Source organism: Cavia porcellus, unplaced genomic scaffold (genome assembly GCF_034190915.1).
Source record: "Cavia porcellus strain 051 isolate PalLab524CR breed Dunkin Hartley unplaced genomic scaffold, mCavPor4.1 scaffold_1, whole genome shotgun sequence".
Lineage (NCBI taxonomy): Eukaryota > Metazoa > Chordata > Mammalia > Rodentia > Caviidae > Cavia > Cavia porcellus.
Genome location: NW_026947484.1, coordinates 136,367,564 through 136,392,255, shown reverse-complemented (window position 1 = coordinate 136,392,255; position 24,692 = coordinate 136,367,564). Strand labels below are relative to the sequence as shown.

Below are 24,692 nucleotides of genomic sequence, written 5' to 3'. Positions count from 1 at the left end.
TATTCCTTATCACTACATAACAACTTGTGTACTGCTTGCCTTAGTAAGAAAAAGGAGGAATCAAAAAGGGGAACTGATTAGTAAGGGAACAGGGACAGTGTGATTTCCCTAGAAATTTAAAATAATCAATAGCTATGACTCATTCATTATAGTACAGCAAACAGCACCTGGACCCAAGAATAAAGCCACCTGTCATTGCTCAGGATGGTTCCAAGAATGCAACATCCACTGATAGCAATGTAGGCAAAGAGAGAACACCCCAGAGGGAGAGATGGTCTCGATGGACCAAGTTCGGACCCTAAATCTGTGTTCTTCCACATGTGTGTGTGATCTTGGGCAAATCACAAAATGTATGTGTGATCATGGGCAAATCACTAAATGTCTCTGAGCCTTGGTTTTCTTCTCATTGGTGAAAGAAAGTAATAACATCTACTTCAAAGGATAGTTTCTGTTAGTTTTGGATGAAATAACAATGCATGTTACATGAAATGTCACACTGTCCTGCTAATAATCTTGGTTTAGTCCAGAAAAAGAAAAATTTTAAAAAGCTGTCTGAAAGCCTCCTATTGTGAGTATCCACTGGAGAATATTTTCTACCTCAATTTCCCTTCTAATTCCAAGAAATCCTCTAATCCCACTCTCTGCAGGACTGACTCCATCTTTATAATTCGAGTGTAAGCTGCCAGTCCTGGCTCCCTAGCTATAGGGTGGATCCAACAGACCTCCTACCCAGCACTTGAAATTCTGAATTTGGACCTGGTTGGCCCCATCTTGCACTGGGGAGAAGCAGTTCCTGAGAGAAAGGGGAGCAGAGATGAGAAGCATATAGATTCCTGCTTCCAGCTTCTCTGACACCTGGCACCACAGCCTGGTTAGGTTACATGATTTCCCTTTCTATATAGGCTTTTCAAAATCTAGTCTTTGTCATGATCAGTAAGGATTGTTATCAATTGGATATGACGAGCATCGGGACCTGGTTCTACAACATCTAGGTTGGTGAACTTAAATACTGTGATAACATTGTGTATGCAGAAGTCCCACGAGATGATGTCAGTTTTAGGAAGAAAGAAAGCAGTGTGTTTTATTTGAGGGGTTAACAGATAATCACATGGAAGTTACACATAGATGCCTAGAAATGACCGCAGGGATAAGTCATATATCTACAGATGTGGTAAAGTTGTAAGTTATTTGGTTCAAGACATTAGTTTAGAAACTGAACATATCAAATACTATAATTTTGGGCTACCATGGGTAGTTTTTTAACTGTTTATGGACCTTAGGGCCTTTATACTTATTTTTCAGATTTATTTTCTGCTTAGTTTTGTTCATTTCAAGTCTACTATCCCTACTAGATTTTCATGTAGTAAAAGCTAAATTTCAGCAGGTTAGAAATAATTCTGGATCTGACTTCGTTTGGTAAATGACATGAATGACCTGCTCAGTTTTCAGTCACAAGCTCTGAAGTCTCCAAGTCCTCTTTCTCTGGTTGTCTCTGCTGATCCATCAGCAGTGCATGGCCCAGCTCAAATGCATTCGCTCCTCCTCCTCCTCCATAGCTCCCACACTGTCTGGGTCTCCATTGTTTCCTGTGGTCAGCTACACTGCCTCTCTGATTTCACAACTTCTCTTTTCTTGTCCATTCTTTCCATGCCTCAAAGAGCAACATTTCTGTATATGAGAGTCTATTTATTGCTCTTCCATTTAGTAAAAATCTCTGGGTTCCCATCATACTTGGAATAAAAATTAAAATTCCTTATTTGAGCTGTCATGGGCCCTCTGTCATCTGGTCCCTCCCAACCTTAACTCACTCTATTTATTCTCTAATGGTAGTGCAGCCACAGGGAATCTTTCAGGCCCTGGGACAAGCTCCTTCCTGTCTCGGACTTGGGTCTTTGCTGGTCCCTCTGGCTGGAATCCTCTCCTGAATGTCTGGTCTTCCACTTCACTATGGTATATAAAACTTCTACACTGCACTGAGGTTTTCTCTAACAACCCTTTTCAATGGAATTACTCCCGCAGTTATGGCTAGCCTGTTACCTTGTTTCATTTTCTCCAATGTCCTCAGAATTTTCTGAAATTGATTCATATTTGCTTTGCTTCTCCTAATTAAAGAACAAACTTCAAAATAGCAAGGACTGTCTCCCACACGTCCCTGTCATGTCTCCCCATTTTACCCAAATTGCTTTTAAAGAAAATACATCTGGTCCACAGTAGGGTCTGTCAATAACTGAGTGCTGTGGAACAGAGACGGCAGGAAGAGCTCAGCAAGGCGCACAATGATACAGGAACTGGCTGTCTCCAGATGGGTGTGACTGTGTGTGTTCTATATATTTGACTTATTAATCAATTCTATCAATTCTTTACGTTATAAAAATAGCTTTGTAACATTTGTAACAATGTAACATTTGTAACATTAAGAAGACAAAGCAATATATTAATATGAAATGTTCATCGTTGCACTACTATATTTCATTTTTAAAATTCTCAGTAATTTTCAGTTATCCCCATGCTTGCTAAGCACTACATTACACATGGATAAGAAATGGATGCTCTCAGTTGTACCTGAACCTTTTTGTTCTTGTTACGCACATTACATATACTAAAAAACTGTAATGAAGCATAATTTTTGAGCTAATTTTTTATTGCAAAAGAATTAGGCTATTTCCAATGAATCCCTGATTGCTAAACATTTAGGTTTTTTTTTTTCCCAACTTCTTATAGTTCATTCATATATTAGAAATCACAGAGGTAAGGGGCTGGGGATTTAGTTCAGTGGCATAAGCACCTGCCTTGCAAGCAGGTGGTCATGAATTCGATCCCCGGTACCGATAAAAAAAAAATTAAATTAAAAAAAATCACAGAGGTTTATAAGTTGGTGCTAGAAACAAATCAACCGAAAAGGCAGGCCAAGGACAAAATTCTGAGGAAGACCTGAGTTCCAGAGAGTACGCTCTGGGCTGCCTCAGAGCCTCCCTGTCTCCCGGGTACATGGCCAAGTCTTAGCTTCCAGGGAACTCTTTCACCCTCGCTCTCTATTTAACACTGAATTGGGGAACCATCTGGCTCTACTGTTGGTGATTTTTTTTCTCCTTTCCTCCCTTTTTTCTTTGCTACAGAAATTTTAATTGCCTCCTCTTAACCCAGCTTCAAAGACAAGAATGGGAGGTTAAAGCCCTTCAACCGGAATCTTTTCACTGGCATTAGGGGACTGGCAAGGGAACAAGGGACAAGAAGTCTTTCTTTTCTCATACACATGCAATAGAACAGGAAAAATCTTTAGATAATCTGGCAGGGGGAGGGTAAAATACGTCTTTATTTTTATAAGAGCAACTTAACTGAAGTCAAATGTGACTTTAATAGAGAAAGGTAAGGTGCATGAAAAATATGCAGTTATGATGTTTAGTGGGAGTAAGACATTGGGCCTCAGGTCAACCAGAATACAGGAAAGGCTACCTTTGTGCCTGCTCTGCATACAGTGGGTGGCAACAATCACTTTAGTAATTCCTAGAAAATCTCAGCAAGTCTGATCTCATGATTCAGAAAAAAGACATTAAGGCTGGTGCTCAGTGCTCAGTATGTACAAGGCCTTGGGTTTGATTTTCAGAACTGGAAAAAAAACTAATAACAATAAAAATGACATTAAAGTCTCAATGAAAACTCAAATGAGGTTTGCTCATGAGTCCTAGCTTAGGATGTGGGCTAAAGGAAAAAATAGCTTGTTCCAAAAGTCTCTGAAAACTGCTCAAGAGGAAGGAAATCATAAAGCACACTGTGTGAGGACCAGCAGAAAGTCTGTCCACCTGGAATGGAGCTGGTCCAAGGCATCCTTCAGTTCAGCAGCAGCTTCATGGACATACAAACAGAGCAGGAGTCTATCTTATTCAGCCTTTGTCTCCTGGCTCAATATAAGAGTCTGCACAACTTCCAAAACACCCGTTAGAAATCAATAGTTGACCAGGATCCGTGAGGTGACAGGCTGAAGTCCCACAAGGACAGTCCTCAACCCGACCTGGGCTGCAGCAGGCCTTATCAATCATGACCTGTGGGCAGATGCATCACTTTCCCTCTCAGAGTTTCAGCTTCCTTATCCATAAATGAGGGTAGGAACTCTTTAACAGTAATCTCTGCAAATACTACAGATAAACATCACTTGCCTAGTGTAGTGCTTGGCATGAAACAGATGCTCAGCAGATGCTAGCTGGCCGCAGGCATTAGTTTAAAGGGAGACATAGCACTCTCGTATACACCCTCACTTGGATGCATTTTTTCTTTTTATTTTATTAGCTCATTTTAGATACACACCGTGATAACATTCGTCATAGGAATTTGTACCTGTACATAATATATTTTGCTTCTCTTTCTTCTCATTTCCTTCCTCCCTGCAGCCCCACTTTCCCTCTTTATATACAAAAGCTTTGTTTCTAGATTTTCCCTCTATTCTTTTTTCTTGTCTTCTCCCCTTGCCCCCTCCTCATATGATGCATTTCTACTAGTCACAACATCAACATGTTTCCATATAGGTACAAGAATATCAGTGGTAATCAATGATTGTCAAGTTAATAAAAGCGAAATAAAATGTCATCAACATGCCCTACAATGCAAAAAAGCAGAGTCTTTAGACACAAGCACACTCCCAGGACAATGTTGAAAGTCACATGAACTTTTTATAATCATTTATTTCACTATATAAGTAGCTCTTGAAGAGCTGATGGGTTTGTTGAAAAGAACTTAGAACATGGCTTCAATTAGGCTATCCAGCATCGTAAAGTAATGCTACAATCATGTCATGCTGATTTCAATAGAAAAGTAAGAATGAGAAAGGTCACAGACCAAGAATTAAAGAAAATGGAATAAGCAGGTTTCAAGAAAGGTGTTTCCAGTACTCCTGTCCCTGTACTGTTTCCCACCCTGGGTAAACAGCAGTTGATGGTGTTCTAGGAAGTGGATGCTCCACAAAAATCTGGAGACCGGCCATGGGTGCACGACAAGCTCACTGTAAGGCAGTCACCACAGGAACTTTCTACTGCAGTATACGAGTAAAGTGAGTTCTTTGACCTCATACAGAAAAGGAAAGCAAATCTAATACAAATTGAGCATCCCTAATATGAAAATTCAAATTCTAATTCTAAAAGGCTACAAAACCTGAAACCTTTTAAGTACTGACATGAGATCAAATAGAAATTTCTACACCTGATCTCATGCGATGGATCACAGTCAAAACAGAGGTGCGCTAAAAATACTGTATAAAATTACTTTCAAACTGTGTGTATGAGATATATACGAAATGTAAATGAATTTTGTGTTTAGACTAGGGTCCCATCCCCAAGATATTTGGTGATGTATTTGAAAATACTTCAAAATCTGAAATCTTAAACACATCTTCTCCTTAGCATTTGAATAAGCAATTTCAATCTGTAGTTGGATGAGACACCTCAAGTTCAAATGTGTTTTCAGGCTCTAGGGTTAAACTGGCTCCCTGCAAGGTTTTTTCTGCAGCCACTCACCCCGCCCAGATCTGCATGAATTTAAGCAGTACCTGCAAGAGCCCAGTAGGCGGTGCCCACACATTCATTTAGCAGGACAAAGGCCACCAGCGACATCCCTCCATTCATCATGCCCACCAAGAAGCGGGTTATTGTAAAGAACTCATATGAGGGTGAAAATCCATTTGCAATAGCAAATAAGATGTCAAGAGCAAAACCTAGAAAGAGAGAAACAATATTCAGTCATCCAGAGGCAAAACAGCAGTTGATGAAAGTAATAAATTATATTCATTAGTTTGTAAAATAAAGCCTCATACAACAGAAATTTCCTGAGCTAGTTTTTTTTCTAAGTCTGCCTTGAAAACTAACAAAATGCCCAGGTTTGCTTTCTTTGTTTCACAATTTCTGTCAATCACAATTTTTTCAACCATTCATAACAGCACTAGAAACTGAAAATCTTAGCCCACACTCAGCTTGACGATCGAACTATGCCAAGCTCTGCAGCGTCATTTGAAACGAATCAGCACCCGGAGATGTGAAGAACACACCTTAGAAGACTGTCTCCATCTTTCGCTGCCTTCCTTGGAAACACAGCATCAACTGCAGCTTAGGGATTGCAGACAGCACCATCGCTTACAGAACAGTTGTTAACACAAGTCTCTGGCCTTCACCTGGTGGACTGGTCACTGAAAACCACCCGGTCAGAATCAGCTCTTACTATAGTGCACTTTCTCACCAGCAGAAGGGAAATCAACTCAGTCCCTACACACCAATTCTCCAAGAGGAAACAGTCCCCTTACCATTTCCTTAAGAATCTTAGGAAAACAAGATCTCTTACTTAGTTCACGAACACTCTGATTGGATACCTGTGAGATAGACTTTTTTCCTTCCAAAGCGATCTGACAGTTGACCAAAAGAGATGACTCCGACAAACACACCACTGAAGAAAAAGGAGCTGGCGGCACTGACTTTGTAAGATCTACTGGCAATTAAAAACCACTAGAGGAAGAAAAAAATAAAAGAGAACCTTTTAGATCACAGGGGGAAAATGGATGGAGTTAGCTATTAAAAAATCAACATACAGTCAGATGTAGCAGTGCACACTTGTAATCCCAGCACTTGGGAGACTGAGACAGGAGGATCACTGTGAGTTCGAGGCCAGCCTGGGCTACTGTCTGAACTCCATGGTAAAACTCTATCAAAACCCCAAAGACAAAACAAAACATATCACAAATGTATGGATGCTGTAACTTCAACATATGTCCCACTATTAACCAGAATGTGGTAGAGGATCCATCTTAAATAACATTCAGAGCCCGGATAATCAGAAACAACAGAAACTATTGTTATTGTGTAGTTCTACCCCACAGGACTCTACACAAGTCTCATTACAGAAGTACACACAGCATGTAGAAGTAATTATGTAATTGTTGACCATCCCTCACCCCAAGTCCCTGTGTTTTCCGAAAGTAAGTGCCCTGTATCTTTCACTTCCATTTCCCTGATGTCCTTGAATCCTATAGCATACAGAAGCAACGAATGAACCATCCTTTTGTTCAACAGATTAGTATATTTAAAATTCCTTGAGTATATGCCTTGAAAAAAATTAAACATTTAAATCAAATTATCCAATAACTGCACTTGTGTATATATGTCCCAAAGAATTGAAAGCAGGGGCACAGAAATGTATTTGAACATGAGTATTCAGAAACATCACTCACAGCAGTCAAGGTGAAAGCATCCAGCATCTATCTATCAGTGGATGAATGGATAAACCAAACAGGCTGTTCCTACAGAGTGCAGCAATACTCAGTCTGGAACAGGAATGAAGTTCAGATTCATGCTACAACCTCAATAACTTTGAAAAAATTATGCTAAGTAAAATAAGCCAGATACAAGATAAAAATTTCATGATTCCGTTTATATGAGGTACCTGCAAGAGTCAACTTTACAGAGACAGAAAGTAAAACAATGGTCACCAGGGCAAAGTAGAAGGGGGAATAGGAATCACTGTTTAAAGGAAGAGAGTTTGCATTTAGAATGGAGAAGTTGTGGAGACAGACAGTTGTGATGGCTGCAAAACAATGGGTGAATGCACTTAATGCCCTTGAATTGTACACTTAAATGCAACTAAAATGGTAAACTTCAGATCATGAATATTTACTACAATTTAAAAAAGTAACTATCTTCTACTTTTGGGCAACTTACAAAAACAATCACCCATTTCTTCAAGCACTAATACTGGAAACCTTGCCTAGTAATGAGTTAGCGGTGTTTGGTTCCAAGGATAAAAGTGTACCTGTGTCACAGAGGTGATCTCGGAGTGCACCAAGACCACTCACTTTTCCTCTATCCAGTACTCTTCCATATAGCAGCAACACCAGGTGTCTGTAAGATGATACCGTCCTCAATTGCCTTCTCTACCCTCCAAACTTCTTTCCTAGACTTTGAGACCAGCCCTTATGGCTCAAGCGCACATCTGATTTCTCTCCTTCCTTATGTTTGCTGTAAGCCTGGTCTACTGGGAATCTGACAACACAGCTTCTGGACATTTCTGCGCCACACATACAAAGACTAAGGAGCTGGGAAAGAGATAAGAATGACACCACCACCCCCACTAATTCTGTACTTATTTCTGAATTTGTCCATTTTTAACAAGATTAAACAACTGGTTTTGTTAGCCCTTTCAATAGTTGGAATGTTAGTGTCACCCAAAGATCCAAGTATCAAAGGCTTGGTTCCGGAGTAGTGAACCTGGGAGGCAGAGGGACTTTTGGGGGGGTGGGGGTTAGCAGGAGGGCCGCAGGGTACTGGAGGAGTTCTCATTCAGGCTACAACATCAGTGAAGGAGACTGTGGAATCCTGGCCCTTCCACTTCCCATTCTGTACCCTGGTCACGAGGTAAGTGGTCCACCTCACCTCTAGCCTCCCACCATCACTGCCATCCAATACCCAATGGGCATCTAAAGACAAGGGGCTCACTTTACCATGAGTTTTAATTTCTAAAACCATGAGACAAAAAACCACCTTTTGTTTTGAGAATGAGCTAAAGCATCTTGTTATAATGACAGATGGCTGCCAGCAAAGAAAAGGAGCAGTGCACAGTGGGGCCACTGACCACCTGACAATGTAGAGAAGCCTTCAGCAGGCTTATCAGAAGACACAGGGAGAGTTTAAAAGAACAGGCTGGGAAACACATAGAAAGCTGTAAGCAGAGTTTAGTGGGCAAGTTGGTGGCAGCTCAGAAGACCAGAATGTTGATAGAAATGTGGATAGTAAAGGTTATATTAATTTGGTTTCAAATGGAAATGAGGAATCTGCTGGGAGCTGGACTAAAGGTTACCTTTATCAGAATGGAAAAAAAAAAAACTCTGCATGTATTTTGTTCATGTCTTGAAGCTTTATGGAAGGGAAAGCTTAAAAGTGATGGATTAGTTATCTGGTGGAGAAAATTTCAAAGCAGCAAAGCATTCGAGCTGCGGCATGAACTGGGATGAGGAAGTAAAAATCTGGAAAGAGCCCGAGTCCCAGCAAACACTGTGGGGGGGGGGGCGCCTGAGTACTGGTCTATTTTGTGATGTTAGAGCTGGCAGGAGTTGCTGAAGGAGGAAGGTGGCAGCCGGAGGAGGGAAAGGGAGCCAGTCACCTGGGTTTTTAGCCTTAGCCACTCAGTGGGTGGTTGTGACATTTATGGAGATGGAGAAGGTGGAAAGGGTGTTGGGTATACAGCTGAAAATCAAGAGTCCTGTTTAGAGATTCTGAAACAGAGCACAACTCTAAAACATGTATGTAGATGCCAGGCAGGCATCTGGATATGAGCTCAAGCTCATGGACAGGTTATACAGGTTTACGAAACTCAGCAGAGAAGGCTCGGGACTAAGGCTCAAAACAATTCTACATTCAGAGGCTGAGCAGAAGAGAACCATTGTAGAAAACTTACAAGCACAACTCAGAGAGAAAGCAAGAAAACAAAGGAAGCATGACATCATAAAAGCCACAAAAGGAAATCTGACGCAGGCAAGAGGGAGAAGTCAACTAAGATAGGAAAAGAGATACGACACGTCTACCTAGAAACAAAGGGGTCACTTAAAAATGCACACTTTAGCTGAGTGAGAATGGAATCCAGACTGGAGAATGCTAAACTGCAGGAAAGTGAGGAACTATAGAGAGCAGATGTGTGCAAAAATGGTTTCAAGATATTTTGCTATGAAGGACCGCTAAGAAATGAGATAGTATCTCAGCAGGAAGGTGGGCTCCCAGATTAGTGGTGTTTTTTCAGATATAGTATATGGGTGAGATTGTATGCTGATGACAGCAAATCTGTAGAGAAGGTGTGTTTGTAGGAGAACAGTCCTTGACAGAGTAGTACAGTTTGGATCTTAAATGTCCCCCAAAGGTTCATAAACTAAAGACCTGGTGCCCAGTTTGTGGCACTATTGGGAGATGAGAGAACCTTTCCTTTGTCATATCTCCTACTATGGCATAGTGTCTCACCATAGGTCTGAAATCAACAGGGCCAAATGATCATGACCTGAAGCCTCTGACACCATGAGGTAAAATTAATTCTTCCTTTGATATAAGGTATTTTGTTACAACAACAGAAACGTGGCCAACACAAAGAGCAAGAAGGAATGGTCTTGAGTATATGAAAGTAGAGAACATAGCCTTTATTAGAAGCAGGGAGACTGACCCTGTACAAGATGAGGGACAGAAGCTGGGTTGAAAGACAGGAAGTAAAGAGATACCTGATGACATCTGGGCTTCACTTTTATTCTGCAGTTAAGTACTAAGTAGGCTCACCAGTTAGAGAGAAGAGAAGTTGTTATGAATTAAGAACTGGTGGTCAACTTAACGCCAGCTGGGTTACACCAGCATGCAATGAGCAAAGATGCTCCACCTGAGGAGGGTAGCCAGGATAAATAGGTGGAGAAGAAGGGAGGTGTAGAGGGTTGAGGCGTTAAGGAGGCATTGTGGGTTCTCCTGGAGAAGCCTTGGTCCTCACATCGAGCATTGCTTCCTGGCTCTGGAGGGAAGGACATGTGCTGCTTGGTCTCCAGGATGAACCCGTCACGCTGCTTCCTGGCATGTACCCGGCTGTGCTTGTCATCGGAGGAGCTTGGGGCCTCCATGTCGCTGAGGACAGCTGTGGTGCCTTCAGGACAGCCCTGGTCTTTGTTGTGAGTATGACTTCCCGGCTCCAGCGTAGAACCCTCATCCCACCAGCACAGCTCCTTCATCCTGCTGGCATAGACTTTCTGGCTTCCACCGCTGACCCTTGGGTCTTCCCAGCACAGATCCGTAAAAGAGACTGGCGTGAGTCCTTCTTGTGGGCTCTGGGCCTCCAGTTGGACTCATGGGAGGCATTGTCTGAGCTCTGGGTTTTTATCTGGGACTCATGTGGGACATGTGCTGTGGGATTTAGGCTCTTGACTAAATAATCTATGTCTTTGGTGTTGTAGATAGAGTTCCTGCATTTTCCTGTGTTAACTCCCAGTGACCATTATAAAAATATTATAAACTCCATGTCCTGAGCCTAATTGTTCTCTGTGTACAACCCGGACTACAACAGAAGTGTAGCAGGAGTTAGAAGTTTAGGGAGGAAGATGGAAAAATATTTCCATAAGGGTCAGACACGGCACCATTCAAGGGAAAACGTACGTGATGGCCAGCCTATGCCAAAAGCTCACTGGCATTTTGTAGCTATTGGTTTTAAAAGAGGAGGTACACAGTTTAAAATGCTATGGAGTGAGAGAGGCACCAATTGAAAGTATTTGCATAGATGTGCTTATTACACAAATAGGATATATACTGGGCATGGAAAAAAAGACATAAGGGGGGATAGTAGACAGTTGTCACTGTTTTAAAAAAATCTCTATAAGTTCTTTTCTACATTGCCTATTCTTCCCCTAATTGAAACTTCATTAATCCCTAAGACAATAACTTGGTAACCTAAGACATTTTCAAATGAAGGCTGTTTTTCCCTTTTATATATATGGACATGAGAATCTGGGATGGGAGCAGATAACAAAACTTCCAATCATCAGTTCATCAGAAGATCGTATTTTCAGACTGTGCAATCCACTACTTTCCTGTGGCAGAGATGCTAATTTTGAAAGACCTAGTCTTTTTTAAAATAATAATAAAATATTTATAGGCATACTTCCAGTGGTACTTCACACCTTAATCTCCCTAATTATGTTAAATATGGCCAGGTTACTAAGTTCTGGATGATGAGACATAAGCACAAGCATCAGGTAACAGCTCCGAGGAACTTGTCTTAAGAGTCAGCTGATTCCTCTTTGTCCTCTCGTCCTTTCCTCTGTTTAGAATGCACATGTGAAAGCTGGAGCTCTACCAGAGTCATGGTGAAAAAGATCACACAAGGGGGATGATGAATTCAAAAGGTAGAAAGAGCTCCATTCCTGAGACTATGGCGGGAGGTGAATCTTTCAGAGCTTTCAATGATATAAACAGTCTGCTGCAGCACGCATGCTGTAGGTTTGCCACAGCTGTCCTAGGCACTCATAGTTTTTAAAGATCTCTATATGTTTCTCACGGGCAATCAGCTCAGGAAGCCTGCTTGTCCTCGGCTATAGCAACCTCAATAACAGTGTCATTTCTAAAATTTTAATTTTAATATTCCACTTACTCTCAGCTAACCATACGTTAAGACATCTACCTCATTTCTTCTAGGGTTACTACTTAAAACATTCCTCCAGCTTTGCATAACCTCCAGTTGTCCATTGAGTGTGGATTTCACCATCAAAAAGATTAAATGTATTAATAAGCCATGACTTAAGGCTTATTAAAAGGGTATATTTTTAAGTTTATATAAAAGAGACTTTTAAAAAGAGTTCTGGCATTTGAAAGAGAAATTTTGTTTTGTAAAAAATGAATTTGCTTTGGATATATAGATAGTTCAGTGGAAGAATTTTCAACTTACGAGAAATATCTATGGTGATAGTTTTTCACTTCTAAAGATGGATCAGTATTAGTTATCAGATTGTCCTAAAACAAGAAAGGATTGTACCCATCACAGGGATAGCCCTTTTCCTAAAAGGGACAATGAATAAGGCCTAATTGTATTTGTTTTTACAACCTTGAAAGTCAGTTGACTTTATGTGTTTCATGTTCTTAGTGTTCACATGATTTTAAAATCTGATCTGCAACTTTAGCCTTATTTTTGCTAGTCTGTTTATATGGCCAAGATATTTAAGTTCACACTGATCTGTTTTGTACTTAACTAACAAGAAATAGCTAATTTGGCCACTGCATAGCAACTATTCTGTTGACCATATTTGCAGAACTTCTCAAACCTATCAAAAAGGCCATACTCCTTCCAGCAACTGGACAACTGTCAAATTGGATGGCAAATTCTGATTCTCAGCCTGCCAGTTCCAACAGTTAAAGTAATTTATAGTACTTTTTCTTCAAGTAGGGTCTAATGCATCTCCCTGTTTCTCCTGGAATAAATGCAGGAACTGACAGTCAGTTTGAAAAATGAACTCTAAAAAAGCAAATTAGAAAATATGAAGCTGGACCCCAGAAGATATCCCTAACAGATTTAGATGAATTGGGGGCGGCCGATGCAGGAATGCCAAATCAAGGATTTAGGACAAAATGTTGACCACTAGATTTCCAGAGTCTCCAACCCCAGTATATGAGATCCTGATTTAAAATGTTGGGTTTACAATTTTAAATATTTTTCAAATATCACTTAAATATTTAGCACATACCCATTAGGTGAACTAAAGATTTTATTTTATGAAACCTCAGATAAGCTACCATACAGTGATCCCTATAGTATTGAACACAATGTATTGGTATAACTTATTTGTTGAGTTTTGGAAACACGTTATCCACCAGACTAGACTTAACTGTGTTTCATTTTCTTGCCCCTTTAGTCAATACTTTTTTTTCTTGCCAGGGTAAAACCCAAACCAGGATATCACCAGGCCAGTAGAAATTAAACAATAATAAGCCTAAATATGATGACTTTAAAATTTTCAAGATATGTGTTTTTTATGAAGTCTTAGATTTTATAAATCATACTTTTATAAGTCATTCAAGCCATTAGTGGCAAGAGATTATTAAAGCAATGACTCACTATTTTTTGTTAACCACAGGACAAATTCTAAAGCTACAGAATGAATGCTCTTTGTGCACTAATTCAATTCAAATTGGAAGTCACTTGTGAATCAAAAAAACATAAAATTTACCTTTCACATGCATTAACAAGAATGGAGAAATACAAAGACAAATACCTTCAGTGTTTCTGGCTGACCTATCTAAATTTATAACTAACATCTGCATTTTTATTCACATACTCATCACAATCACTAAATTGAGTTCAGAAGTTGAACATTTATTCTACTCTATTTTCCAAAAGGATGTGAAGGGTCTAGAATTAAAAGCACTGTACCATCATTCATTTGCATAAAATAACAGACCTGAGAGAAAACCAGACTCAACTGGAGGCAGAACAACAGCAGGTGCCTCTAACACAGAAGATGAAAGGGACATAAATATGGCAAATACAGGTGTGAACACAGCACAGGTGCTCTACAGAGCTTTCCAGCTCCAAAAGAGGAGAAAAGTAGAAAAGCAGAAATGAAGAGAACAAACAAAATCCTCTTGGCTGGGTATTAGTGAAGCATTTGGAAGGGGTTTTTGCTTAATCTTTATGTTCTTTTCTGCTTAAAGGCCAAACTAAATGTGTCCTGACAAGGAGCAGCAACAGATCAAAAGAAGGTGCTCTTGCTGCAATAGAGAGCACAGAGCAGTGGCAGCAAACTGCAGGGAAAGGCCTAGCTAAGGCCACCAGTGATCCAGGCCAGCTGTGCAAAGTGGAGCTTCAAGAAGAGAGCAGATTCAATGTGGCCAGGGAGACAGATATTCAGAGGTGATACCTGAGTCCAGCCATGCATAATAGAATTTCTTGTAGCCATACAGGATGGGTTAGATTAATAACATGTTGAGGGATGTTGAAAGATAAGATTTAAAGGCAGTCACAAAGTATATGTTCAGTATCTCCCCCGTGAATGTGTCAAAACTTAAGCTTTATGGAAATGTCACAAGTCAACTCAATCACATTTCTGACATGACATAAATATGATCATCTAAAAACTCAAGTGTTGCTTTAATATTTACTCTATGCTTATGTAATCCTAGAGATAAAATTAAGATAGGCATTATGGCACATGCCTGTAATTCCAACACTCTCAGGGGTTGAAACAGAAGACCTCAAATTTGAGCCCAGCCTAAGCAACTTAGTAACTTAGTGAGACACTCAGCTTAAAATTTTTAAAAATACAAAGAACTAGGGATGCAGCTCAGTGTTGAAGGCTTCAGGTTCAATCCCAGTACCAATAAATAAACTATAAAAACAAAAGCAATGACTGAGAAATGAAAAACACAGATATCTAAGATATGACAAATCACCAGACCGCTGTTGCTTATAAGCAGACAGCTAATAGCTAGCCAACTTTGACTTATTACTCGCCTCCTATCCCTACAGCTACCCTTTGCACAACAATCACAATATACTCCATACAGACACTATAGGTATTAGTGATCAGTATGTGTTACATTCAGCAACCTAGAAAAACTCAACTGGATTTCAGAAGTAATACTAAGAACATGTCTGGAGATTATTGTAACTTACAGTCACAGAACCAGGTGACCAGACAGGGTGAGAGAGGACAGAAGGCAGGCTGCATGACAAATATCAAATGATGGTTACATGGCATTCTATGTACTTGGAAATGGATACAAAGAACACTGGAGTGAGGGAGAAGAGAATCTTGGGTTTTAAAGTCAACTTCCAAAATGACTTTTGTTGATCTTCCATATTCAGCTAGCCTTTTGTCTGGAGCTTTATCTCTTGCCACAGCATGTGTTTGGACTATAAATACAATTTCCATTTTGTAATTGTAATTGTATCACTCACTTTACAGTTTGTTATCTTGGTGCACCTACATGACACAACCCCAGGCTTCTTTCCTTTTCTTCCTGCTCTGAATAGTGCTATGCTGCCTTATTTTTCCATGCTGTGCCATAGCACAGAGACCATGATGGATGTTCCTTCAGGTCATCATGTCTATTAGGAAGACTGAAGAACAGGAGGGCCCTTTTTTATTATATTAACTCAGAATTCAGATGCATCCATCCTCTACTCTGAGCAACTTTTTACTGACTGTTAAGTTTGTTCCTGCTTCAGTGTTCTCCTAAACTACTCATTCTTTTCTTTATCTTATTCTTCTAGCTTCTGGCAGCATTTTGCTATGATTCGTATCTAGATGTCCCCCCAAAGTTCCATGTGCTCAAAGGTGATGTTTTTGGGAGCTTGTTGAATCTAGAGCATATGATACAGTGCTGGGATTAAGAGTGTGGGGCATTGAATTAGTACACTTATTTAACATAATTCTGGGTGGTACCATCCAAAAGGTGGCAGTCTGTATGAGACATAAGGATAAGGGAAAGGCAGGCTGGCTGCTTGCTGCGCATGGTCTTCTGCCTGCCATGCCATGAACTGTTTTTCCTCTGCAACGCTCCTCTGCTATGCTACCCTGCCACTGAGCCAGACAACTATGCCTGAAACCTCCACAAACTGTGAGACAGAATTAAGCCTTTTCTCCTTTAACTTGTAGGTGTCAGAAATTTTGTCCCAGCAACAAGAAAAGAAACTAAGACATGTTTGATTTTAGAAATACACTATAAGTACAAATTACAGTCACAGAAGGGGCAGGACACAACAAATAAAAAATCATTTACACTAAGCTTTTACAAACATGGAGTCATTTCCCTCTCCCATATAGGCTTTCCCTTTTCTTGTCTTCTTTGTTTTGGCTCTGGGAAGGTGGGTAACTCTACATTCCTCACAAACAAATACTATAGAACCTCCAATCTGTAGACATACAAGTGAGGGCACACCTACTCCAAGGAAAACAAAGGGATCTCTCATTCTCCTTTGGCCCAGAAGCCTGACATCTGGTGGGAACCGATTATCCTTTACACACACTTGCCCTTGTTTCCCCACTGCCCACCCCACCTCAACTCCTGGTGTATTAGCTTTCAGCCACCATAACAAAACCCCTGAGAAAATCCAGTTAAAAGAAGAAAGGTTTTGGCTCACTGTTTCAGACTTTTCAGTCCATGACCACTTGACCTGGAGGCTTTTGGGCCTGCGGTGAGGCAGAGCATCATGGAAACACATGGCACAGGAAAGCTATTTGCTTCATGGCATCCAGCAAGTAAAGAGACAGGAAAAGCGGTCAGGGACAAAATATCCCCTTCAAAGGCAGGCCTACAATGATGCATTACCCCCAGCTAGTCCTCACCTCCAAATAGCTCATTATGAATCCATTAAAGGATTAGTCCATTGCTGAGGTTGGAGCCCTCAGGATGCTATCACCTCCCCAAAGCTCTACCCCTACTGCTGCATTAGGGACTAAGCCTTCACTCCATAAGCTTTGGGGCTGCATTTCTGATTCAAACCACAATACTGGTGACTTCCTCTTCATCCTCCGTGACACACTTGAAGTCAGTCTGATTTACCTCAGCAGAGCTGACCCTCTGTCCTATCTGCCAGATCCGTTTTTGCTTCTAAAATGATGCATGGTGAATCTTGTGTTCACATCTCTTCCCTACAATGCTGTGTATTTCTTAAGGGCATATTTGTATCCCAAGTGCTAATGCTGCAGTGTCTGCCAGACTAATTAAACACTTACTGAATTATTTATGTAACAGGAGTGAAAGTATAGTCTTACAGGCATCTTCACACACTGTCTCCATGTCACTAATTCCAGCACCAAGTTGTGAGTCTATAGGGATGCAGAGCCATAACTATGGGCTATATTTTCCTGGAGTCACCAAATGGCGTTCTCATGAAAGCAAGTATGGGGAGGGGCACTTTCCTTCTTCCTGTAGGCAATCTGGCACCTTGGAATATTTTTTGGTTTTATCTTTAGTTCCCAAAACACTGTAATTAGTCTATAAATATCTCAACCAGGAGAAACATATGTGATTATACAGGAAGAAGAAATGTGCTGTGGGTGATTCATAATTTTCATTGAATCCATAAACCAGGCAGGGGCTGTGGCAGGAGTGGCCAGAGTGGTACCTCACTCCTCACCTGGCTGCAGAGCCTCTGCCTAAAAATGAACTCGTTCAGGAGCCCAGAGTAGTTCATTAATACCAGTTCAGCCTTTCTTGAAAGAGGGATTGACCATATGGCTGTTCCAGGCTGTTGTGGGGTGGATCTGGAATGTCCCCTCAAAACCTCATGACTCAGGAAGGTGACTGTGTCACAAACAGTACTGAACACATCGGAGGATTAATCCATGAAGAAGCAGACTTCCGAGTGCTGTCAGGAGATGAGGGTGCCGGGGATACATGCTGCTTCTCATCCTCTAGATTATGGTTGTTGGGTACTGTGTCTCAGTCATGAGAAAATGAGAAATTCAGGTCATAGCCCACCCCATTATGATAAAAATGAAGGCAACGGGGAGCTTCCTCTGCCACCTGGCAGGCCCACCCAAATGGGCAAACAAGCCTGGGCATGTGCCTCTTGATCAAGCTCCTTGAGAGTCAAAGTCATACTCTGACAACTGCCACGGCGCCAATCCCCAGCTTGTAATAAACAGCAACATTCCCAACACCCCTGCGCATGACTTCGAGCATTCTATACAACCACACAGCCGGTCTGCTCTGCTGTGAAAAATTCTGAACAGCTCTGATACTAGTTTCAACTAATCTTCCAACCTTCCATCTCCTGCATTTCTCATAAAAATTATTTATCTACAGCTATGAAAATCTCACTTCAGGAGAAAACCAGGTAATCAGGGGCCTCCTGTGATTAGGGACGGTTTGGGTAGAGTATTCCGGGAACCGTTTCATGGTGATTAACTAACTTGCTTCATTTCAATGTAGTTGTCACTCTGAATTACCTCTTAATGGGTGAAGTGTGCAGGCTGTAACAATCAGTAGTACTAGCGTAAGGAAGCAAGACATTAAAAAAAAATTAGCCCCCAAAGCAATTAATTGCAGTGAATTTTTCAAATAGTTTTAATACTCTGCCTTTTGACCCCAGGGTATGGCTTGGGGGAAAATATATTAATCTCAAGACAATAGTCAGTCAATTTTAGCTCTTCAATATCCACAATGATATTAAAGATTCCAACCTTACATTTTTTGGCTGCAAACATTAATTAAGCATGATAATTGTGTGTCTCCGTGATATTTGGTTCTTTCTATGTGAGTCAGAGCTCAGGGAATAATTTGAATATTGCAGACAGCAATTTGCTACATAAATTTGCCCCAATGGCTATTAGCTCATTTTAAATAGTCAAGACTCCTAGATTAGAGGGAAATTTTTTGCATTAAATATCATGTTAATCACATCTACTTAACCTTTTATTCACCCTTCTCCAAATGCTCCATAAAAAGTTCTGCAAGGCCTGACCCATTTCTAATAAGATGCAAGGAATGAGTTTTAAATATGTATTTTTAACATTATATCCTATATAATATCATTAGTTCTGTAGATTCCATCTTGATATTTATATTCAGGAGTTTTATGTTATAGACAATGAGGACTTGCTTTTTATTTTTATGCTAAAAAAACAAATATTATTTATATACCACACAGTTTCAACATTTCCATTTTCTTTTTTATTTTCTTTCTTTTTTTTTTTTTTTTTTTTGTCTTTTTGAGATAGGGTCTCAGGACACAATTTAGGCTGTCAGGCTGGCCTCGAACTCACTTTGTAGCCCAGGCTGTTTTAGAACTCAAAATAATCCTCCTGCCTCAGCCTCCCAGGTGCTGGGATTACAAGTGCCAGCCACCACACCCAGCTTCAATATTCCCATTTTCAAGATTGGAAGAACAATTGCAAAACTAGACATGCAATAAAAACTAATACAAAGAAGGCTGAAATTGCACTTTGCTATAATGAAGTATTAACTCAACTCAGTATAGAGACCAATGTTCCTAAGGACGCTGGCTAAGGAGTGACTGATGCACCACCCTGCCTCTGCTGAGGGCCTGAGTTGATCCGTGGCCACCACTGTCATTACTCTATACCCTGATGCTGTTTCTCTAATGACTTGTGGTTTTGGTAGCCCTGGAAGGAAATCAATCTGGAAGCCACTGAAGCCAGCCACTGCAAGCCACCAGGACTTGAAACAGGACTCCAACAACCATGGCAGAAGCAAGGTGTGAGAACTCACACTTTGAACACAGGGATGGCAGCATGCAGATACACATAGCACTTGTACCTCCAAATAAAATAAAGGACTTTGCGGGGGGCAAACAGAGCAGAGAAGGTCCTAGTCAGGTTTCCCTGAATCTCCTCTGAAGAGACAGATGGGACGCAGCATCAACACTGGGGTCAATGGGCTCTAGATGCACTATGAACTGCTGAAGAGCAGGTCTGTTAGTTTTATTTAATGTTCCTGAGTTATTTTCTGTTCTATCAAGAAGTACATATGTTTAGCTGAGGTTGACACTTACTAAAACTGAACTGGATCATTATTTCTATGGTCCTTGAGAGGGTCTGTGGGGACGGGGGACTGCTAGCCAGGGTCCCCCTAAGCCTAACAGAAATATCCTAGGTGACGTCCCCTTAAAGAAGGCAAGCACGCGACACCACATTAGATTGGCTACCTCCCTTCCTGCTTGTGCCATTTCCCAGGAGTCAGGCCACAGGAATCAGTGGCCAGGCTTCTTTATTTATTAACTGGGGGACACTGAGGCTATGTTCCTTTTTTAAATTTTCAAGGCACAACGTAAGTAGTATTCTTGTTTTTCCCTTTGCCCTAGAATTCTGCCTGTTACAGGTACTCTCAAGAGGTGACCGGCATAAGAAGGTATTTGCCTTACTTGGTTTTCAGCCCAATGTACGTGCACCACAATTTCTCTGGATCATGGTGCAAGGAAACATTCTTGCAGGTCCTCACCAATGCATAATTCTACCTGTCACTTCCTGTCACTTCACTGCCGAGGAAGATGTGACCCAAGCACAGTAAGCCCTGTGCCCTGGTCTCTAGGAAAGTGCTTCTGAGGCGCCACAAAGGCAGCAGTGGCAGAGGGGCTTGGCGTGGACCCTGGCTCTTTTCAGTGACTATCACAAAAAACCTGGCTCTATGGTTATTTTCATTTTATTTATTAATGCCTATTAATTTGACAAAATGTTGAGTTTTCAATGTGTATATTTTGATTACATCCATCCCCACATTACTCTGTCACAGCCACTTCCTCTTCACTGTCTACTAATGGTCTCCCTTCTACTACCTTGTCTTCCTTTTTTAATTTCACATGTCAGAGAGAAAGTGTCATACTTGTCTATCTGACTGTGTCTTGTTTCACTCAACATTATGTCCAGATCCACTTATTTTCCTATAAATGACAAAACGTTCTTTACAAGTGAGCAATACTCCATTGTACATGAGATATACACACTATATTTTACATATATATGTATCATTATTCACTCATGATCAGTCAGTACATTGGTTGATTCTGTATCTTGGTTATTGTGATTGTGCCACAACAAATATGGGTATAATATGTTGACTTTAATTCTTTCAGGTTTATGCCAAAGCTGAATCCAATGGTAGCTCTATTTTTAGTTTTTTGAGGAACCTCCATTCTGATTTCCATAATGGCTGCACTAATGTACATTCCCATCAGCAGTATAGAAGGGTGCCTTTTGGCACATCCTCACCAACATTTACTGTTTTTGGAATAGCCATTTTGGCAGGTGAGATGAAATTTCAATGTACTTCTGATTTGCATTTCCCTGATCAAAAGGATGCTGAACATTTTTCATATATTTATTTGTCATCTGTACTTCTTTTTTTGAGAAGGGTCTGTTCAACTCATTTGCCCATCTAGTTTTGTGTCATTTGATATTTTCTGGTGTTAACATTTTGAACTCTTACTATATTCTAAGTAATAATACTTCATTGGAAGAGGAGCTGGCAAAGATTTTCTCTCATTATATAGTCCATCTCTTCACACTGTCATTTGCTAGCTTTTTAAAACACTGATAAGCCATGTAAGACACCACTTAAAATTAAAAAGTTCTATTCTTTTTTAAAATTTTTGTTATCTTAAAGAGAATTTTTTTACAGAATTTCAAAGTAAGATGACAGGAAATTAACAATGGTTAATATACTGCATATTATTATCTTCAAAATGAAAATTTTAGCGGTCCCTTAGACAAAGGACTTCTATCTAGAACATACAAAGAATTTTTTAAAAATCAGGCCCCCAAAATGCAAAGACCCAGTCCAAAAATAGGTGAATATATACTTCTTTAATGAAGAAATAAATGGTAAACAAATACATGAAAAAAATGTTCAACATCATTGGTCATTTGAGAAATGCAAATTAAAACAACATGGAGATTCCATTTCATACCAGAAAGAATGGCAACCATCAAAAAATCATCCACTAACAAACACTGGTGGGGCTGTGGGCATAAAGAAGTCATTTTTCATTGTTGGCAGTAGTGTAGACTATACAATCACTATGGAAATCAGTGTAGAGATTCTTTTAAAAACCCAGTATTTGAGGTCCTTTCAATCCAGCTATTCTCCACCTGTGTATTTTTCCAGAAGAATTGAAAACATCACACCACAACAATATATGTGCATCCATATTTATAGCAGCAAATTTGTAATAGCTAAATCTTGGAAGGGTTGTTATTTGAAAAAAAAACTTTGGAAATCAGGGATATAGTGAAAGAATATGAATCAGAGACCTGTAACTTAGTAGGGATATGATTTAGGGAAAATTCTTTAAATTCACTACTACTTGTTAATCTATGAAGTAGAGTTGTTAGCAGCAACTACCAAAGGACTTATCTAGGGAACATTAAAAGATAGCCATTCTTTCTTCTGTTTACAAAACCTTGCATGGTATAAAACTCTTCTTGCTACTCACACATGGAATGGGCTCATCACAGCTGAGAAACTTGTGGGAACTGAATTCTGTTCCCATAGTGACCTGTAATGTTACTTATACTTCTTCATCAATACAATAAACAGGCCACTGCTACTCTTGCAGAGCATGATGAACTCACTAATGTTGAAGCAGATGGTTTACCCTGTGAAGTACTCCAAAGATAATTCATTATAAATCATGTCCACAAGGCTCCCCCAGAAAGTCCCCAGAGATTCCATGGAGGGACAGTGCACTGATATCACCCAGCTATGCAGAAGAGCAGCCGTAACCTCACTTGCAGTTCTTGATACATCTTGGAGCATCTGCTGGAGACTATGGCTCACTATCTGTACAGGTAAAATGTATTATACCTTAAAATACACCTCTGCAAGTGGGTAAGTGAGGCTCTGATAGGATGGGGAACATACAAAGGGGTACTGATATAACCTGCTCTCTCCATCTTTATTGGTTACTTTTCTCTCATTGTTGAGACAAAATACCTAATGCCCAAAGTGAAGCTAGGGAACATTTGTTTCTTACAGTTTTGGAGGTTTCAGTCCATACTCAGCTGGCTCCAAGGCAGGATGGCACAGGAGGGCAGCCATTCATGGCCATCACAAACAGCAAGCACAAATAGCACAGAAGAGGGCAAAGCATGCCCCATTCCTGCCCTTACACTATATGCAGGCTCCACCCTTGGGTAGATGTAGCATTCACACCACCAATCCCAGTGTTAGACAATGAACCTATCATAAATGCTGCATTCAGCCACATCCATGATTGCATGAGGCTTGGGGGAGCCATCTGAACACAAACCATAACACCATCCAAAGGACCAGGAGGGGAATTCTAACAAGATGGAACATTCTTAGGTAACCAATTGACACACACACAAAAACTAATGTTTTCAACTCAATTCATTCAAGCAAAGGCAGAGTGGGGAACCAAGGCTTTCACCCTGGCTAGGCAGTGACAGCTGCATCAACCCCACTGAGGTGGTGCCAGGTAGGGAGCCAGGACTTTCATTCCTGCTGAGCAGTGAGCAGTAAAGAGGGCCCTGTGCCATCAGAGTCAGTATGGATCATGTAAGTCATTGGATTTCTATCACTTCTTGGCCATTACACACTACCCTTCCCCTTTTTCTGTGCCAGGGCTGTGTCACAGAAAGAAAACAAAAACAACAAGCTTAAGTAAGACCCAGAATCTCATAATGTAATACCACAAATTGGCAGATTTAAAGTAAAAATAATTAGCCATATCAACAATTACTCATACATGGGTGGGGAAAAAAAAACAATCACTAAAATGACAGAGATGTGAGCCTTATCTAATAAAGATGTTAAGCCTACCCTCATAAAAATGCTTTGATGTGTACTTACAAAATGGTTAAAACAAGTGACAAAATAAAAATACTCAGCAAAGGATAAAAAAAAAAACCGGGTAAAGGAAGAGAAATTGTAAAAAAAGAATAAGAAAGTTTAGAATTAAAATATATGATGGATAAGCTCAACAGAAAAATGGAAGCAATAAATTTGAACAGAATCAATAAACTTAAAGGTAGAACACAGGAAATAGCAACCATAACACAGAGAAAAAAAAATCCAGAAAAAGAAACAATGCTTTAGAGATCTGTGAACCTGTAATAAAAGAACTACCAGCATTGGAGTTCTTTAAGGAAAGGAGAAAGATGGCAGGGTAAAAGATATAATTAAATAAATACTAGCACAAAATTTCCCAATTTTGAAGAGATTAACTTGAAGATTTAACAATCTCAGCAAAGGCAGTGTGAATCCCCCCCCAAAAAACTACACCAAGAAACATCATAGTCTGATTTCTAAAAACTAAGAATAAAAAACAAGAACACCTTGAAAGTAGCAAGAGATAAATGATGTCCTATCTACAAGACAAAAAAAAAAAAAAAAAAAAAATTCACGTTTTAACAGCACACTGTTTATCAGAATTCACAGAGACCAGAAGTAACTGGAATGGTTATCAAGAATTTTAAAACCTGTGAAAACCAAGAGTAAAATCAAAATCAAGGTTTCTCAGATGAGGGAAAACTAAGAACATGTCACTAGCAGAACTACCCTGAACAATGGCTAATGGAAATTGTGGGTAAGGAAAACACATTTTTCTTCAAGTTATGCTTTCTGTGTTAAATTACACATAAATAAGCTCTAAAAACATGTAGAAACATAGTTAAAACAATTATAAACTAGAAAAGATAAAGGGATAAAAAATGATGTCGTTTCTAAACGTCT

The 24,692-nt window shown here is 40.1% G+C and overlaps 1 protein-coding gene across 6 annotated transcripts in view; it reads right to left on the bottom strand.

Moving 5' to 3' along the window:
- Slc22a15 (solute carrier family 22 member 15) overlaps positions 1 to 24,692 on the bottom strand; it is a 67,307-nt gene that overhangs the window by 24,914 nt on the left and 17,701 nt on the right. For all 6 annotated transcript variants that reach the window (XR_010049722.1, XM_013143009.3, XM_013143008.3 and 3 more), the window contains 2 exons: positions 6,350 to 6,482; positions 5,537 to 5,701 (listed from right to left, as the gene is read on the bottom strand). Coding sequence is in view for 5 of the 6 variants with exons in the window: in XM_013143009.3 (XP_012998463.1) it covers positions 5,537 to 5,701; positions 6,350 to 6,482 (298 nt within the window). In the remaining variant the exon portion in view is untranslated. The remainder of the gene's footprint in view (positions 1 to 5,536; positions 5,702 to 6,349; positions 6,483 to 24,692) is intronic.